This window comes from Rhinolophus hipposideros, assembly GCF_964194185.1.
Source record: "Rhinolophus hipposideros genome assembly, chromosome: 17".
NCBI lineage: Eukaryota > Metazoa > Chordata > Mammalia > Chiroptera > Rhinolophidae > Rhinolophus > Rhinolophus hipposideros.
The window spans coordinates 2,808,624-2,828,672 of NC_138063.1; the positions used below are offsets into that span (position 1 = coordinate 2,808,624).

Consider the following 20,049-nt stretch of genomic DNA (forward strand, 5'->3'; position numbering starts at 1 on the left):
CAGAACTAGTCCTAAGGCCCCGGGTCTTTGTTGCTACCGGAGACCCACCTCCTAAGCCTATCATTAGTGCCAATATACAGACCAGATCATTGTAAGCGTCTGTAAACAGTCTGGGAGGATTCTCTGAACAAAGGTCCTCATTTTATTTAGGTACAAAACACCCATCGCTCAATGGCTAAACTCAGTAGCACCCAGTGCAGTCAAAGATTTGAATTATCATTTTTAAAAATGCAATGCTTCTCATTTGAGTGATGGATGTCAGCACACAAATCGTCAAGTGATAATTCTGAATAACATTTTTGGTGGCTTATGGCATAAGCAATACCTCTTCTTGCTGAAGTAACATCTCAAAGGCAAAACAATGACGACAAGACAATCTACGTAAATCAAGAACTGCGTGTGGATTTATTTTACAGTTGAGAAAACAGTGGATTTAATTGTGTGAATCCAAATGTACAATATTAATGATAGAACACCAAAACGTATAATTAATAGTGCATTGCTTGCTTTGTTTTCATTTATTTATTTTTGTCTGATATACATGCATCCGGAAAGATGCCAGTGCCAGTAAAATTTCTCTATTTAAATCAAGCTGCAGGAACTAAATTTTATTCAAAAATTGTGGTTTTACATTATATACACAGAAATTTAATATAAAATGACAATATAAAAAGTTAAAAGAGAAAGCATACAGCCAGAAGGTACAAAGAAAGTTGAATAGATTAAAATGGTACGATATGTAACATATAGGAGTTTTTAAGCTGATGCTGGCAATTTACAAGGAAAGAACTCCCACATTTGCCCCATTTTTTTTTTCGTTTATCAATGCAGCACGCTATAGAAAGGTCAGCTTGTACCAAAGCTTACATTTGTAAATAACTATAAACCGCAGTATTTTACAGGAAAAAAAGAAATAGCATTTTTACACATTTTTAAATAATAGCTTGCATACTTTTTTTTTGCCAAAAGTGGCATTTTTTTCAGCATCCAGAGGGTTTGGGCATAGTGGCAACTGGGGTGTTTGCTGTTGTTAGTTTTTTTGTTTTGTTTTGTTTTTTGTTTAAACGTGTGAAGTTGTGGCTTCCTAACCCGGCGAGTCCTAGACAACGTTCTGTCTTCCAACAGCTGCATGCATGCTTCCTTCACAAACCAGTCTGCATATAAAAGCTCATTTTTAATTATTAAATAAGTTTTGTGTCTGACACAGCTTTTGATCTGAATGAAATGCCTTTAAGCCTTCTTTTTTTTTTTTTTTTTTTTTTGAGTGAAAGGCACAGAGATGCGATTACAGTCCTCAAAGGGTTAAATTTGACACTACTAGGTTCTGTGACCTTTATTGTCATGGCAACTTTATAATTTTAGGATGTCTTTTTATCATTGTTATTTGTGTCTTTCTTTCCTGCTAAGTAAATGTCTCTGAGTAGTGTGCCCCACTATTTCCTACAAAAGATAGCTTAACATCAAGAACAGATGTTGAAAATAAAGGTCAGACTTTGACTCACGGAAAAAGAAAAATAACATGCACAATCAGACAAAGAGCATATAAATATAACTACAAAATATGTGTAAGAAAAACCAAGGTCCAGACAGGCAGTTCGGCAACAAAGGAAAGGCTGATTTCGGAGACTCAGGCCAGGCCTAGTGCAGTACGAAGACGACGTTTAGTGCAATGTGCCGCGGTCCCTTGCATCCCCGGACGCTACTGTTTTTCCAACTCTGTCACATAGATCAGGTGGTCCTCTGGGGATTTGCCGTGGGTCTTACTGAGGTGCAGTTTGACTGCGTGCTTGCTTGCAAAAGTCCGGTTGCACAGCTTACATTGGAATGTGGAGCCCAGGTCGTCCTCGGCGGTCCCGGCCGGGCCCAAAGCTTTGTTCGCCAGGACTTTGGAGACGTTCTGCTGTTCTTGAATCTGATTTAGTGGCAGCTTGGACAGGTCCTTCAGGCTGAAGCCCAAGTGTGTCTCTAGGTGATTTATGTATGTGGAAGCAGTTCTGAACTGAGAGGCACAATCGTTGCAAAAGAAAACAGGATGCCCTGTGTCCAGGTTCTTCAGGAACTTGGTCCCCCCTGTCCTCCGCAGCTGGTACTTGACGTTGGCCAGCCAGTGGCTGATGGTGGTCATGGACAGCCCCGTGAACTTGGAGATGTGCACGCGCTCCTGAGGCCCCAGGTCCGACATGATGTACTTCCCCTCCGGGGTCTCCCGCAGGCTTGAGGCGAACTGCGCCTGCAGGATGAGCAGGTGCTGGGGGTTCCAGTTGGACTGGCGCCCTTTCCTCTTGTGTACGGGGGACAGCTCGTCCAGCGCCTCCTCGAAGCTGCTGCCGTCGGCGTCTGACTTCTCGGACACCGTGGAGGGCGTGGAGGACTTGGGGGTGAGCCGGCCCGTGAGGTTCTTCACCATGTCGGAGATGTCCATGAGCGCGCTCTCCCGCAGCGGGGACGACACCGCGTCGGCCGCGCTGGACCCCAGGGGCTTGCTCTTGGCCTTGGTCAGGTCGATGGGCTGGTCGCTGTGCTCGTAATAGTAGCGGTCGATGGCGTCGGCCTGCCTGACGGGGGTGGCGGGGTACACCGGCTTGTCCAGCATGCTGTTGCTGATTTTGTACAGCATGGCCAGCGGGTCCAGCGAGGGGCTCACGGGCTTGGACACCTTGCCCAAGTGCGTGTTCATGATGGACTGCAGCGCGCTCAGCGGGCTGATGAACGAGGGCTCCGGCGAGTGGTCGGTGATGATGCCCAGGGTGTTACAGCCGTTGGTGACTTTGGCTTTGAGAGGCTCGGTGCCATTGGGGGTGTGGGCGTCCAGCGCACCGTCCTTCTTGGCCTTGCCCACGTCGGCGTCGGGGCCCTTCTTCGGCGGGGGCTTGCCGCCCATGTCCTCCGTCCTGGGGAAGTCTTTGTTCTCTTTGGCCACGGGGGACACGGCCTTGGCCGGCGAGCCCTTCTCCCTCTCCGCGGGCCGCTCCTCCTTCTTCACGCTGACCTTGCCCGTGACCTTCTCCACCAGCTCCTCCATGGCCGACACGTTGCTCCTGTGGGGCGGCGGCGTGAGGCTCCCCGGGGAGTGCAGCAGCGCGCCGTGCTCCGCGGACAGCGCCTTCACGCCCGCGTAGGACGGCTGCATCTGCACGCTCTGCACGGCGGGGGGCGGCTTCGCGGCCCCCGGCAGCTGGTAGGCCGCGTGGATGCTGGGGTAGCCGCCCCACGAGGGCGCGCCGTTCTGCGCCTTGCTGATGGCCGTGGACACCGTGTTCTCCAGGGACTTGAGGATGTCCACGCCGCCCTTGGGGCTGTCGTCCAGGTCCTCCTCGCGCAGGTACTGGTACAGCGCCGTGGGCTCAAACTTCTCGGCGGCGTCCTCGCTCTCCTCCTTGATCTTCGCGTCCGCGTCGGCGGCCGCCGGCGCCTTCTCCTTGTCCGGCTCCTTCTTCTCCTCCGAGGCCGTGGACCCCGCCGGCGAGTCAGGCTGCTTTTTGATGTGGGAAGCGGGGAGCCGCGTGTGCGTGGTGGGGGGCAGGGGGATGGACTGGATTTTCTCCTCCACCACCGGGTCCAGCACCAGCTGCTTCCCCTTCTTGGAGGCGGAGGTGGTGACCTTCAGGAAGTGGCCGGTGACCATCATGTGCGCCGTGAGCTGCTGCAGGGTGTCGTGGGAGCTGCCGCACTCCATGCACTTGAGGATCTGCGCCTTGCGGGCCTCGAACTGCCAGGTGTAGCTGGCGCCGTTCTGGTAGCCGTAGCGGTTGTTGGGCGTCACGTAGGGGTTGGCGGCCTTGGCGTCCTTGGCCGCGTCGCCCAGCGCCGCCTCGGCCGCGAGTCCCGCCGGCTCCGGGGAGCAGGGCGACGCCAGGTCCTGGAGGGCTCGCTTTTTCGTGGAAGGGACCAGTTTGGGGATGGCTGGTACTGGCTCCTTCAGAGGCACTTTCTGGTAATGCTTCGTCTTGATCATGTGGACGCTCAGGTCCTGCAGGGACTCGAACGAGTGGCCGCAGTACATGCACTTGAGCACCTTCTGGGCGTCCTCCTTGCCCTCCATCTCCATGAGGGAGCGCTTGCGCGGCTTGGACCAGCGCTTGGTCTTCTCCGAGTCCTTGTCCCTGTTGTCGTCGCGGTAGTGGCCCGTCTCGTTCATGTGCACCGTCAGCTCCACCAGCGTGTCGTAGGCGGCGCTGCAGTCCTTGCAGCGGAACTTGCTGGCGCCCGTGAACACCGAGCCGTAGAGCTTGTTGTTCTGCCGGTACAGCTGCACGGTGCTGAAGAGGCTGGGCTCGGGCAGCAGCCCGTACGAGCTCGTCTGCTGCAGCGTCTTGGCCAGGGCGGCCTGGTGCCAGTCGTAGCCCGCGCTGCCGCTGCTGCTGGTGCTGGAGCCGGTGCTGGAGCTGGTGCTGGTGCTGCAGCCGGAGCTGCAGCTGGGCGTGCTGGCCGCGGTGCTGGCGGGGGCGGGGGCGGGCGGCGTGGGCGCGGGCGTGCAGCTCTCCTTGGGGCCCGCATCGTGGCTGCTGGGGGTGGAGCTGCACTTCTTCAGATCCAGAGCTAAGCTGGACCAGCAGGACTCCGAGAACAGGTTTGCGTACACAGCCTTGATTTGTGCCAAGCTGTCCTGCGGGTAGGAGGCGCTGTCTGGGCCCGGCGGCTCCTCCTTCTCGTCTCTGGACGAGGAGCTTTTGAAATGGGCCAGCTGGTCGCTGTTTTCGCTGAAAGGCGACCCGTAGCCAGCGTCCTGGTTCGTCGCCGTGCTGACCGGGGAGTTCTGGTAGCTCTGGGCCTCTTTGATCTCTGCTTCCTCATTGCACACGCAGTCGCTTTCCTGAATGTCCAGAGACGGCCCATCCTCCTCCACGTTTTCTTCATCTATTTCTGCTGCCTTCAGTTCTTCCTCGGGAACATAAGCTGGGAAAGAAACATGAAACACGGGGAGAAGTAAATCATCTGCAAGGACGCGGCCTCCCCAGCACTTACATGCTCTTTAAAATGATATGTCTCACCCGAGCTCCCAGGCTACAAGGCCACCCTGCTTTCTGGAACGACCCACTCTACGCCTCGGTGGCAGGCACTCAGTTTCAACCAGGAAAACTAAGCAAATACATTTCAATGGAGGACCATCCACTGAAGGGCGGCATCTTCTCCCTCCCGAAGACGTCCATTTGGCTGTTGAAGCTAAGTGGGAAGGAAGGGCCCCCTGCCACCTCCCCTGGCAGGCTTCTCCTTTCCAAAGCAATGACCCATGAGTCCCTCATGCCTTCCCATCACGAGGGACCTGCTTGTCAACGTGTAGGGCAGGATATTTCACAGACGGTATTCTACGGTTTCCATAAACAGAAATACTCCTCCACGGCAAGCAATAAAAATGCTCTGGTCCTTACTAAAAAGGAGAAGACAGCAAGCATAGCAGCAGCAGCCCCCTGCCTGGATGAAGCAGAAGTCACACACATGGGGACACCGGACAGATGTCACAGAGCCCTAGTTGTCCAAAGCAGCATTATCCACAAGAGCCAAAGGTGAAAACAACCCAAATGTCCACTGACAGAAGAATGGATGAACCAAAAATATGGTGTATTATTCAGCCTTAAAAAGGAAGGAAATTCTGACACCTGCTACAACATAGATGAACCCTGAGGACACCATGCTGAGTGAAATAAGCCAGAAATGAAAGGACGCATACTGCAGGATTTCACTTATATGAGGTGCCTAGAGGAGACAAATTCATAGAGACAGGAAATAGAGGGTGGGTGTCGGGCTGGGGGAGAGGTGGGGAGTTAGTGTTTAACGGGGACCGAGTGTCAGTCTGGGAAGAAGAGGAAGTTCTGGAGATGAGGGTGGTGATGGCTGCACCACCACCATTAAGTGACGTACCTAATGTTACTGAGCGGTACATTTAAAATGGTAACCTCCATGTTACAAGTATTTTATCACAATAATTATTTTTAAAATTTCAACAAGGACAATAGTATATGCTACAGCGGCCTCGTACAGGCTACATTTGCACAGCAGAGTGACTTCTTGGGTTGAAGACAGCATTTCCCAAAGGAAACCACAGGATATTGACAGCTGTCACATGAATCAGAGGGTTGGAGGGCAAATGAATCATTAGATGAAATGTGATTTTTTTTTACTGCAGGATATTTTAGATCCTTTAATATGTGACATATCTTGTTAATCCCAAGGGAAGATTATTGCACACATCGCTTATTTGACCACTGTATTTTACTTATATTATTATTACTACTACTATTAATTATTATTATTATTATTATTATTATTAATCATCATCTTTGAGGGAATAACTAGCTGAACCAGTGTTCAACTACTTGGGAACCACTACTGAACCATCAACTACTTGGGAAACTTGGGGTTAAGAAATTTTCCAGAAAGGCTCTATTAAAATGCACTGATATGACCTGAGAGGGGTGTCTCATTAAATATAATCACTCATTATCACATTATCAGAGCCGGATCCTAAGGGAATGTGGCAAAGAGCAATGTGTTTTCAGGGATGGTTGACAGGACAGACAGAGACCATCGCAGCTGCCCGGGGCCAGGGAGGAGCGACAGGAGACCATCCACACCTATAGACGGAGGACTTCAAATGCAGGCGGTGAGCTCTCCGGGACGTGGGCATGCACAAACACCTGTGAGCACACGCACACACTCACTCACACACACGCACAGCGAATGATGACCAAATCAGCCATTCAGCGGGACCGTCAGAATACAGCCGTGGCCCCTATCCGCAGGGGTACCTCCCAAGACCCCCAGTGGATGCCTGAAACTGCAGATAGTATTGAACCTTTATCTACTGTTTTTTCTATACATACGTGTCTGTGATAAAGTTTAGCTTATAATTAGGCACAATAAGTGATTAACGACAACAATAATAATAAAATTGAATAATTATAACAATAAAATCAGTGACTTGAACACAAGCACTGCAATGCCACAACGTTAAGTCTGATAACCAATATGGCTACTGAGAGACCAGCGGGCAGGGAGCATATAAAGCATGGAGGCGAAGGGATGATTCATGTTCCAGGTGGGACAGTGCGAGATTTTATTACGCTACGCTGAACAGCCTGCAATTTAAAAATTACGGGTTGTTTATTTCTGGAATTTTCCATTTCATATTTTCAGATTGCGGTTGACCGCTGGTAACAAACCTCAGAATGTGAAACCACAGATAAGGGGAGGCCCCGGTACCTGCACACACCATGCTTTCTTGCACGAGGGCCCATTCCCACATCTGGGTGAAGATGAGAGTGGTCTGAGCATGCGTGCTCACATCTGGTTCAAGAACAGCAGTCCTCTCACAAACCTGGGAATCACAGCTCCGTTAATACTGTGCTCCCAATGTGAAAAATAATCAACAGTGCAAGACTTGAGGTTTAACTTTAGGGGTCGGCACATGGATAACGCTCTACATAGTCCTACGGCCCGCCTGTAAAATGTACAGCTCATAAAATTAACAAATGATTGCCAAGTTCAATCACATTTCCCTTTTGTCCATAATTGTGACAGGTTCCGAGGGCTCACGGTGCAGATACTCAGCCCCAGGTCCCCACTTCAGAGGCACCAGTCACACTTGTCATCTCTGAGCAAGCCTGGCCTGGGTGGCCTTGGCTTGGCCACAGACCTACCTCTGTGGATGGTGACGTTTAAGGCTACAGGCTGTCCTAGGTAGGCCACGCGCGTGTGAAAATGAGGTGCCCATTTTCATTGCTGGCCTGATTTCCTGGCCCAAGACAGCTCCAGCAGCACACCTCCAGGTGGTTCCGTACAACTGGGACCAACTGGAGGGCGCTGCCTGGCAGTGGAGTCCACCCATCCTCGTGAAAGAACGACGTATGCCCTAGCAATGAATGTGAAGGAAGCATCCTCTGGACCAGTGTGCTCAGCTAGGAGACGAGGGTTCCCACCTCCTCCCCAAGAGTAGACACCCCTCAGTGCGCTGAGTAAATAAACAAATTCTACCTCAACTCTGGAAACATGGAAATGGGGAACTTGCTGCTGTTCCTCTAGGGTTTGTTCAGCACCCACGTGTCCTCACCCTCAGAGGAGGCACCTCAGGGCCTGAAACAGCCCAGACATGATTTAGTCAGCATCGTAGCCAAGTGGAATGTCATGTGCCCATGCCCATCCCCAGTCAGAGCCCGTCCTCCTCCTGCCACAGTCCAGTCTACACCCAGAAATTGCCAGGTTGACCTAACACGCTTCTCTTTGACAACCCACAGCCCTAGTGCAAACATTACTGCAGGCGTTGAGCCGAACCGCAGAGCCAGCTGCAGCCTCTTCACCAGAAAGCCCTGCTGAGAGGACCCTGGTTTCAGAGATCCCTCCCCTCACCTCAATACCCTCCCATCTGCCTGCCCTTGGAACTCAGACCCAGTGGAGAACTGAAGCAGGGTAAGCAGGAAGGGTGAGAGGGCCAGGATGGGGGATAATCTGGGAAAGGAGGGGAGCCCCTTTCCAGTGTAGCTAAGGTGAAGCCTGGGAGCCTGCATGCCCACCTCCCCAAGGGCCGTGCGTGGCAGCAGCAGCTCCCTCCCACCCCAGCCACGCTCCTGGGAAAGGCAGGAGCTGACCCCATTGTCTGCTGGCTCACAGTGCGCCTTCCTCCCACCGCCCATTCTTGTAGCTCACGCCCCTTCCCACTGCAGCCTCTTTCTGGCCACTCTTACCTCCTTCCACGACTCTTCCAGTGCATGCCCAGACCACTGTGACCACCACATCCATGTCCACCCTGCAAACCTCCCGCCCCATCAGGAGAGGCCCCGTGAAGGTCGGGCCTGTGTGGCCCCAGGGTGTGTGCAGAGCCTGCCCAACTCTGGCGCATCCAAGGAGCTCCAGCTGCGAGGACCCAAATTGGTCCTGACGTGGGTGTTCCACAGACACTCCCAAGTAAGCGATGTGCAGACAAAATGATTTCCTCCAGCTCTCCCCTCCCCAAATGACAGCACACTCGCTCCTCCTGAATCAGGCATCTCTTACCTCAGTTTCAGGGAGCTCCTCCCACCCAAACGAGTTGTCCGTGCCAGGAAACGTGTGGTCAGCCTCCGTGTGGGCTTGTCCTCAAGCCCTACAGCCAACACTGCCCCTGCCCTCAATAAGCAGGTCCCTACAGAGGCTGCAGGAGCCTGCCAAGGGGGCCCCTTCCCTCCTTGCCCAGCAACCTTCTCCTTCCTCACGCTGACCCAGAGGGGCTGCGATCCCTGAGTTACAATCCCTGTTACTCCACATCCTGCGCAGGGGGTACACACCCCCACAGGGATCCCGCCCGCCCCGCCATGTGTCCCGGGCACCTGCCCCCCACCCTCCGCCTGGTGAACTCATTTGTCCTCAAGAGGAGGCTCGGAGGTCATCTCCTTGATGACTCTGACTCGTGATCCCCTCGCAGAACTCACCGCACCCACAGGACTGAGCAACGTTTACCTGTCTGTCACTCTGGTCGGCCTGCACACTCTCATTCGGCTCATTCTGCTGAGCACCGCCCCAGCCACCACCGGGTGAGCCATTGCATTCCATCCCCTCACCTGAGCCGCACAACCCTGCCAGGTGGCATCCCTGAATTGCCAGCTCTGCAGACCAGAAATTGAGTCACAGAGAAGCTGCCCGACTCCCCCAAGCGATACAGGACACAAGCAGTGGACACGGGATGGAGATTTGGGTCACCTGACTCCCAGTGCGAGGACGCTCCACTCTGCCACCAGCAGGACCAAGCCACTGTCCTTTGTCTTGTTAGCACCTCAGTGCCAGCGAAACACCCAGTAACTGTCTTTGCATGAATGAATGACCAAAAGTAATCCTGTATCAAATATTTAGAAACCTCTCACGTGCCAGTCACGCTGCTATAAATGAATCTTGACGAAAGAGAGTAAAGGAGAAAAATGTGTAAACGTTGCCACCTTTGGCCCCAATGATTTTCCTTTGGTAGTCCAGTCTGGCAGGTATGAAATACAGAAAAACTGTTATGTACAGGTGTCCTGTATGGTATTGCCCCACGTAAAACTGTCCACTATCTAAATCTCCAGCCCTTAGCGGTGGTTTGGTGATTTGCGTCTATTCCTGAGGTGCAATGTTATCCAAACATTTAAAAGTATGCTTTCATGGCACAGGCAAAGTCAGTTGATGAAAAAGGCAACACACAAAACTGCAGCGTCCATGGGAAAATCCCTTTGAAGGAATGTTAATAGCGGTTTTTCTGGCTGATGAATGCACAGGTGATGGGTTGAGTGAAGTGGCTCTTGACAAATACCTGTATTTTCACCATCGTGTTTGGTGTTTTCAGTTTAACAAACATGGATTAGCCATTTTACACGATTTCTAGAACAAAATAGCTGGAAGCAAACGTTTAGCTACCAGCCAGACCCTGGAATTAGGGAGCCCAGAAAGGGCACGGCCCAGCCTGGCCGGAATGTGGGAACGGCTTCACTGTTACTTTTATTTTCTTACTATTGAAAAGTAAAGGAGGGAGGGAAGACTGAATGGTGCAGATGCTGCTAGCTTCCTGTGTGAGGGATTTCAGTCGTGGAGAGTCTGCCCCCCTCTCCGCACCGACTCCTGGCCCGCCTGCGCCCGCTCCTGCACTGCTTGTCCCCCTCCAGGGAGCTGGCAGGGGGCAGCTGCAGGGACCCTCCACCACCAGCTCACTGGGCACGGCTGTACCCCACCAGCCCGAAGCCGACACTCCCTGGGCTTTCGTAACCTCCTAGGGCTTATACTTTTACCAGGCACCCTTCTAGCTTACTGATCCTGAGAAGCTGGAATCTGGCTGTTTTACTGTTCTAGCACGTTCTTGTAGCGCATTGTAGTTATTTTTTTGAGTTAACTTTTCAACTCTAGTTTACAAGGGGCACGAGGAAGTGCAGAGCTGGGGGCCAGCTGTCCTGTGCCCATGCCACTGGAAGCCCTCTGACGCCAGCTTTCCCGCTCCCTCCCTGGGTGAGAGGAAATGGCTAGTCAGCTGAGAAGAAAGCACAACCACTTACCCAGGTGTCTGGAAGCACACCCCTCCCCATTCTCCTGCCACCCTTTCCAGTGGCCCTTCAGCCGAAGTGCTTCCTCTGGAGCACTCATGGCCATGTGAGGACACAGACGGTGGGATGGCCACCACCACTGCCTCACAGGTGGGCAAGAGGGAGCCCACGGAATGTTTCAGACTGATTTTGTGAGCAATCAGCCAGTCCTCCATTCCAACACCCTCCGAGGGCTGGCTCAGTTCCAAGGCTGCAGCAATGGTAATAACAACTATTGGACCATCCCCTCCCCGCCATCCTGAGCGCTAAAGGCCAGCAGCACCCACCACTTGACCCCTAACTTCCCAATCTTCTCCCAGCAAACCGCTCCCCTTGGAGTCAGCACTGGGCTCCAACCCGCCCTGCCTTGCTTCCAGACCCCATTCTTTAAAAACAGTGCCCAATCCACCCCTCAGGGCTCCCACCTTCCAAAACTGGGCTCAGGCTGAGGGTCTCACATCCCAGACCCCTCAGAAGAATTAAGAATCTACTGGGTTTCATTTTAAGTGTTTGGGCCTGGGGAGGCCGAGAAGCTTGCGTCTTGCAAGACAAGGGCTGTGAAGGTGGAAATTCCCAGACTGGACCCCATGGAACCTGACAGCAAGACCAGGTGGACGTCTGGCTCAGAATTAGGCAGAGAAGGAGGCCTTCAGTTTGGCCATGTCAATGTCCAAAGGAGCAATGGGCCACACGGACACCCCCCAGGGCCATGACTATCACACAAGGCAGGTGTATGAAGTAACGATGGGTGTGCATGCGACCTCCATACTCAGTCACCCCTTCCTCAGGGCCTCAGTGTCCCCAGCAATGCAACCAAGCGGGCGATGACTGGTGTATTTGTTGTTGTGGGACGTGGTAATGGGAATGGCAGCACCGTCCTGTCATTATCAGGCATGACCGTGGGCTGCCGGCCCTCCACCTTCTCACTCCTGCACGCTCTGAAAATAGCTAGAAAATGCACCGGTGGCTGTCCTCACAGGCTGTCAGAAGGCCCCCGCACAAGGGATGATGAACTTCACGTCGGTGGGGGTGATCAGAACAATATCACCAACCCTCATCTGATGAAAGCTGGTCCGCCACTGGCCTTCATCATGGTGTGGATGGCACACTCAACACCCAGATGCGAAATTCCGACCCATGGATCCCTGGAACTGCTCTACCCAGGCCCCTCCTCTGCCTGCCTTTCAGCCGTTTCCCTGATGACTACAACTTCTGCCAGGGGACAGAGGAAGGAAGGGAGGGGAGACTAGCAAGGGAGCAGAAGCCACCTTCCTGGTTAGCAGCTCTTCCCAAGGCCCCATGGGGAGGCGGTGGAAATAAATGACAAGCACCAGGTTGGGAACCTCTGTTTATCCAAGCTCTCTTTCCCTCATTAGCACGCATAATTGAGAGTTGGCTGTGAATGAGGGGAATGCATATCTAAAAGTGACAAGTACAGAACACAGGACTTTGGTCCCTGCCTGGTTACAGGCTTACAGCAAATACCAAACTTCTCTGTTGTATTGCCACCTGGTGAAACTCTACAATGATACCAAATTACATGTTTATCTACATCAAACTAGGTTTTCGACTGGCAAATGTGATATCCACGAACAGATGGCCATTATATCAAAATACATTTACTCCAAGGGGCCAATTCACAAAAGGGGCTCACACACACCTAAGTGATGAATGCACAGCTTCAATTCATTGTAGAATCTTGCAAAACACACTTTCTTCCAAATTTATAATTGATCACTTGAAAAGTAACTTCACCTCGGTTTGGGAGAGAGCAGGTGGTTTTCATGAAAGTTAGAACACACTGGGAAATAAAAACTGCAGAGGAAGCAGCCATGGGTACAGAGCTCATTCCTTCCTCCTCTGAAAAGGCATTCAAAAACAAGCAGGATATATGTCAATTTATAAGCATAGGTCCTGATTTTTTTGCGGGATGGTTGACAGTAGGCCAGGCAGAGCTGAAAGACCACTTCTGCTCTGATGTGATATGACCAAAATTTTTTCTATCGCTGTGGCAAACTTTTGTTGCCCCATATGAATTGCTAAGATACTGGTTTGCTAAAGCATGATTTACAACATATTAATTCTTTACTTAAAACCCAGTAAAAGCCATTTTTAAGAACTGCAATAAAATGGCCTATGGATTTTACCCAATTCTAATTTTCATTAGGAATCAGCAGGTGACTTCCTTAAAACAAATACAATTTCTTCTTTTTCTCACTGCCCCAGAATTTAATTTCAAGTTAAGTGAGAAATAAGATGGCTCATTCCGAGGCCCCTCCCATCAGTATTATTATGTCTGGATTTTGTTGAGTGTTATGACAATGTAGTTTAACCAGGGGGACAGCCCAAATTAGAGCTTAAACCATGATTGAAAAGACCAAAAACTTTCTTTGATTGTCAGCGATGCCAGGAAAAAAACGAAGAGAAAAAAAATATAGGACAATCTTGAAAACATTAAAAGGCAAGTTAAAATGAAACGGGAAGTGCAAAGAGTAAACGCTCTTTTATAAACCTGGGGAAACACAGATTTCACTACTGCTGTTGTGTGTTAATACGCGTGCAAATGTTTCCTTGCTCCACAATGTGAAAAGCAGGCTGCCCCCGAGCTGTGCGCGCCCAATGCCAAGCACAGGGAGACGCCATGTTTTCATTATCACCTCTACCTCCAAGCAGAGGTACACATCACGCCAGGACCATCTGCTGAATCGAGGTCCACAAAACCAGTGTTAGTAAATCAGGCCCCAGACACCGAGTTCCCACCTGATGCTATGGAAGAGACTTTCAGCAGAGAGGATAAGAGGCACCCTGATGGGTGACATTTAGAAAACCAGAGAGGGCAACGGAGCATGAGCTAGCTCTCCAAACAGAGAAAGGTAACTCACAGTAGTGCCATCCATGCTCTGTACACCATACACATGGCTGTCACAAAGAACCAACAACGCCTGCCTCCAAAGCCAGTCACTTTACTCCACTGCCCAGGCTGCGTCCTGCAACGTCTACAGTTAGGAGGGGGAAATCCTGCCGGCCTTTGCTAAGGGCGTGAGAACACGAATGTGAGACATAAGGGCAGAAGGGGCTGTCAGTCTCAGAACACCACACCAAGCTTACGGAGCTTACGTCTCAGAAATGTGGCCCCATTTGCAAATCCAGTAGCTCATTCTCATAAACACACAGGATAAAATAAGAAAAGGGAATGTCAGGTCTTTGAGGACTGGGGCGTGGAAACGCAGACCCACAGGTACAGCCCGGAGACCAACTCTTAACACACTGTTAGGAGAAATTTTATCAGTAAATATGCTACGGTCAGATTTAAATTATGTACCAACAGGCTACACCACAAGCTAAGATATCTTACATAATTATTTCTATACTCGATTGGAAGATTAATCCAAGGTCACAGAACACCTGACTTTCTTGAAATTCCCTTCATAACAATAACGGTTTCTGAATCAAAGTTACATGCACACTGTCATGACGGAAAATACCATTCTTTTACTGTAATAATTAGGTTTATTTTTATTGTTATCAGTGAAGTGTCATAATTGCTTTGCTAGATGCTTTTTAAAATTTTTTATGTAGGCAGAGAGAAAGAGAGGAAGAGAGAACCAGGGAAGAAGAGAGACAGAGTCATAAAACTTACGAGTTTAGCTAATTATTTGCCACGATCTTTTGTTTTCATTACAAACTACAATTTTCTTTAAAATGTTTAGTTCATATGAGTACAAAAGTACCAGAATGTACTACAGTATTTGTAGAATTTTTTTTATTTCTAGTGATGAAACTATGAGAACACCATACTTCACGAGGTGAATGAATACAATTTTTAGCCTAAAAGACTGTTACGAGAAAGGCTACTGAATCACAGAGAACAAAGTCAGCTCAACACTGTTGCGTCTTCTCCAGGTAAACCCAGCCCTGGGCGCTGAGCCCCTCTGCATCACCCACTGCCACCCCTGGAAATGTGAGGAATGAATGTACTTGGGAATGGTACCTGCAGTATAAAATTCTCCGTCTCTAATTACTTATAGAAATAAATGACATTTCTCCCCATCAAATAAAACAAAGACTCCAAATCATCATTTCTGCTATTTCTTTTTGTGTCAAAACAGCTTTGCCTTCACTCCCCCGCCCTTCCTGAGCCTGGCACACGGTGTGAAGTGTGACACTGTGAGCACACACAACGTGTCCTGCCGTCAGAGGGAGGGCATTCATAGCAGCCTCAGACCTCCAGGGGACCACCTGACAAAGCTCACAGCAGCACCTGCAAGGGAGAACAGGAGGTGCTGCCAGCCTCCGCGTGCCGCACGGGCGTGCGTGCAGACATGGGTGTGCGTGGGTGTGTACATATGGGGGTGTGAGTGTGTGCATGCACATGGGGGTATGTGTGAATGTACGTATGCGTGTGAGTGCGTGCGTACATGGGTGTGGGGGGTGCACATGCACATGTGTGTGTACATGTGTGTGAACGTGCATGTGTGGGTATGTATGAGTATGTGCATGTTTGTGTATTCAGAGGTGTGTCAGTGAATAAAAAATTAAACATACACAGACCCTATTATTGCCCAAATGGGAATGAGACAACTGAATGTTATGGTTAGATTTCACTTTTCTTTAAAAAAATTAATAGTTTTTGTCAGGAATGTGCCTTCTGGATGCCACCGTGTCCCTGAGGACATGCTGTCACCTTGAGCAACATGAAATTCTGTGCATTCTAACACAAGTGGACAGAAGGCGATATATGGGGTCCACGTTAGACTTTAGTCTGAAGCTAACAACGGACGTGTGCCTGACGGTCTACAATATAAGTACACACATACTGCCTGAAAACCATGTTTTCACCTCAAATTATAAGTACACAATGAGGTACAAACATCTTCAGCAAATTAGATTAAAAACTATATTTCTCAAATCGCAGCCCAACATTTTTTAAAACGTCTGTTTCTTCAGAGAAAACAAGATTTTCTCGATACCACAGTCATGTTGAGACTGGTGAGAAGTGACAGCTGCACTTGGTTTGCGATGGCAAAATACAGTCAAGTTCCAAATGCCCTCGCTTCTACCTAACACTGGCTCTGAGCAGTTAGGTTTGTGTCCCGCTGAATCTGCCCCTGAAGGCACCCCAATTACGCACCCCTGTGGTGTGCTCCTGAATCGTCCTGTTTGCTGTTCCAAGGAGGTGAAGGCCCCAGAACCCTGCGCTCCCACCTCCCTGGTTCCAGGAGATGGACAGAAGGGTGGGTCCTTACTGAAAGGACTGGCTGACGCAGCAATCGAAGATGGGCATGGCCTTGAGCAGGATTTGCTTTCTAAATATCAGCTTTAAATGTATCCTTCAAAATCCAGCAGGTACCAAGCCAGCTACTCAGAACACCCACTCACACGAGGCTACGCGTGCACTCGGACCTGCTCCCACGTGACAAGAAGACATGCTGATGAAAAGTGAGGGACGCGTTCCTTCCACAGCAGAGCCTCAGCTCCTGTCAGGCCCCACAATTCAATATGTGGAACCATTCAGATACTGGCATTTAATCTAATGGGCTAGCTGACTAAATGTTTCTATTCTTAACTCACTTGGATTTTATGCAATGTCATCTAGATAGGAGGAGAAAGGTAGTGATACGGGAAAATGTACCTCATGAATACAGCATTTTAGTATGAAAATATGTCAAATAATCCACACTAACAAACTTGAATTTACAAGACATGATAGGACACGGCATCACTGAGGATACCTCTTGCTAGAAGAAGTACAGTGACAGGTATAAGACACACAATGAAAAGGAACTAAGTTCCATTTTTTTCATAAAAAACAGTGTTAAACATCACTAGCAATTCAAACACGATGCTTCTTCTTGACATGGACAACTAAGGAAGTAAAGTGACTTTTTAGGCAAAGCGAAGGCCATTCCAAACGTGGGTAATTTATAATTACGGTGAAATAAATAAAACCCAAGTTCTGCCCCCTCCCGAGACAGGGTTCTAAGAGATGACCTAAGGCCACCTCCAGGTGTCATCAGCTGGAGATAGCCCTCGCTGGCAGCCCATTAAAGCGCCCTCGCCCTCCTTGGTTTTCTGCCGCTCCCTCTCCCCCTCCCTCAGGATGAAAAGAGCATGTTATTAGCAGAGGTCTGCAGCGATTCTAATCTCTGAGATTTACTCGCTCTTCCTCATCTATCTGATAAACTATACTTCCAGCATTCTCATTAGGGCTCCCATCACCAACGGGAGTGGAGATGAATCAGACCAGGCCCCAGCCCCACTCCGCTCTGTTGAGATGATTTCATTGAAATGCTCATTTTCATCCCTGCTGGCAACATTAGAATGGAAGTATTTAACCTGTTTCCATTACTGATACAAATGACCATGATAGGGTAGGACAGATGTTAGAATCCCGCCACATAACTGACTTCCATCCATTCTTTCCAGGAAGCGTGAACAGGAGGAACACTGCTAGGTCATATGATCCACACTCAATAAGGTTCCCTCTGGTACCAGCTTCATTAACACTGCACATCAGCACTGGCGTTCTTCAGGAAAACTCCGGGGCAAGTGAGGCTCACTGGATTTGGAGAAGTGTTTGTCAGTGATGTTTTGATCAGGTGCACGAGGACAGTGGGGAGGAGGAGGGAGAGAGGGTGCCAAGAAACAAGAACAGGGCAAGAGGAAACAATCTTGTTGAAAATGTTACCTTTCCAACATAAATGATGAAAGAGAAGTCAGTTAGAGACGCCGGTACTCAAAGATGGCTGTCACTTCAGATAGACACTGGCACGACTCACCTAGATAGGTGACACTTTGTGGAGCAACTTCCCCGTGCATTATTGAGGCTGCGGCAGGCCGTGGCCTGGGATGCCGGGGGCACCGGAGAAGTGGATTCGGCAGGAGCCAGGGTTTCACTCCTCATTTGCACCCTTAAGAGAAGCTGCAGGTACAGCTTCCTGGCTAAAAAGATGGAGGAGGCGCTGGAGTCAGTCTAGGTTCAAGCCTTGAGCCTTCTTCACGTTATTTTCCCCCGGGATCCAAAGCAGAGGCTGGAATGCTGCCCCCCTGCCCCCCAGTCATTACTTTCCTCTTTAGAAGCCTACCATGAGAACAATTCCTAGTTACTCTAAGGATATTTCCTCTTTCAATTTCTTCTGAAAGGCAGCACCCCGTGACCACGTGTCCAAATAATGTCACTGCAGGTGGGGTTCTTAAAAAAAGCACAAGGTTTGGTCAAAACAACTTCTAGGCAAAGGTTTTAAAATAGAAGATTCATTCGTAGAGTGTAAGAAACAAGACATATTCTACTCCAGCTGTGCCCACAGGACAGCCGTTCTCACCACAACCACCAGCTCAAGGAAACTCAGAGCCTCATCTGCCGACTTCAGACATCACTCCTGAGTCTTTCTTCTCATCTACCTCCTGGGTTTCTGTTCACGAAACCGCTTGGAAATAAATGACGGGCAGTTTAAATCAATAAGATAAAACGGGGAAAGAAAATGTTGAGAGGAATAAAGAAAGGAAGCACACACTAAAAAAACTTTCTAACCTACCCTCGGAGAGTGGATTCGAAAGTGGAAATTAGCAAAGTCCACCTCATGTAGAGAAAAGGATGTTGGATGCTACCAGGTGTCATGTGCTCCCTGATCGCCTGAGAGCAAAGTGTGCACATATCTCTGTGCAAAGGGCAGGAACACATAGCGGTCACCAGAAGCCTGTCCCACGACACCACTGAAGCCCAATCCCAAATAGCAATAACATATATCCTGGGATAATGGCCCGCCTAGGTAGAGAGAATGACTATTTTTAGCCCAGTAGTCATTTATTTGGGAGGACTGATAATATACTATTATTTCAAAAGAAATCATTTATTTGTTCTTGGGTAAACATTTCATATCCACAGAATATCTGCTCAACCAGCATTATACTTTGGGTTAAAATGTCACTGAATAATAATAGGTAATATTCATCAAACCCTTCCTCAGAACCAGACACGGTAACTATTAGTCTCTTGCCAATACGGTTAAGGGGAAATGTTACACTCCACATCCACATGAGGAAACTGAGGCACGGAGGTTAAGTGAGCTGCCCCCTGCTGCATACTCAGCTGGTTTGAGCTGGACTTCCCCCCACGTGGTGTGTTTCAGAGCTGGGCTCTGACACGCACCCCAACTGCCACCCATGGGCCACGTCCACCAGCAGCTGTAAGTGGTGTGGGTTCCAAATGAATTCTGTCTTTAGAATATGCAGTTCATAAAGTCAGCTCTTTATCTCCATGAACGTCAGTGAAAGTGATCTCGGGCAGTTCTGCCCAAAACTTGTGGTCACATATCAGCCATGACAGGCTACAGAGGGGCACATTTCCAGGGACTGGCATTGAATGGGACGGCTGCAAAGCCCCACGGGAATCTGTTTCCAGCCACACTGACCCAGGCGCATCACACTGAGACAGAAAGCAGAACGTGTGACCAGGCGCTGGGGGGAGGGGAAAGCAGGAACTTGTCATTTGATGGGGACAGAGTTCCTGTTTGGGAAGATGGAAAAGTCCTGGAGGTAGAACGTGGTGACAGTTGCACAACAGTGTGAATGAGTTTATTCTGCTGAACTGTCCACTTCAAAATGGGGAAAATGATCAATTTTATGTTACGTGTATTTTGCGACAATAAAAAGGAGGACCAAAAAACTCTGTTTCCCACCACGCCAACCCAGGCACCTTGTATGGAGGCACCTCTCTGCCCACCCACAGCCTCGGGCTGCAGCACTGCCGCCTGGCCAGCCCTCTGCGACTCTGCCACCTGAGCAGTGGTGGCGGTGGGTCTGTGGTGCGTCCTCTACGGGCCAGGTCTGCTTGAGCCACAGACCCTGAGTGGCCCTTGGCTCCTGGCAACTCTTGCGGTGCCTGAACGAAGGAAATGTTCCATAACTACAGGCTGGAATAATGAACTGACGAAATGAGTAAACACTCGATTTAACCCAAAGCCAATCGACGCAGATAAATGCACTGAGGATGCTGCTTTGTTCGTACACATGTATGAATTTCCACGTGGCCCAGTCA

General features: G+C 49.9%; 1 protein-coding gene across 3 annotated transcripts in view; it reads right to left on the minus strand.

Annotated features, from left to right (window-relative positions):
* Positions 1-382: 382 nt before the first annotated feature.
* The window catches only part of TSHZ1 (teashirt zinc finger homeobox 1), a 77,134-nt gene continuing 57,467 nt past the window's right edge, over positions 383-20,049 (minus strand). For 2 of the 3 annotated variants that reach the window (XM_081078047.1, XM_081078045.1), the window contains exon 2: positions 383-4,896. In XM_081078047.1, the coding sequence (XP_080934173.1) occupies positions 1,700-4,138 (2,439 nt within the window). In that variant the 5' untranslated portion in view covers positions 4,139-4,896 and the 3' untranslated portion in view covers positions 383-1,699. Of the gene's footprint in view, positions 4,897-7,210; positions 7,316-7,971; positions 8,275-20,049 lie in introns of those variants that run through there. The other variant, XM_081078046.1, reaches the window with a different exon arrangement.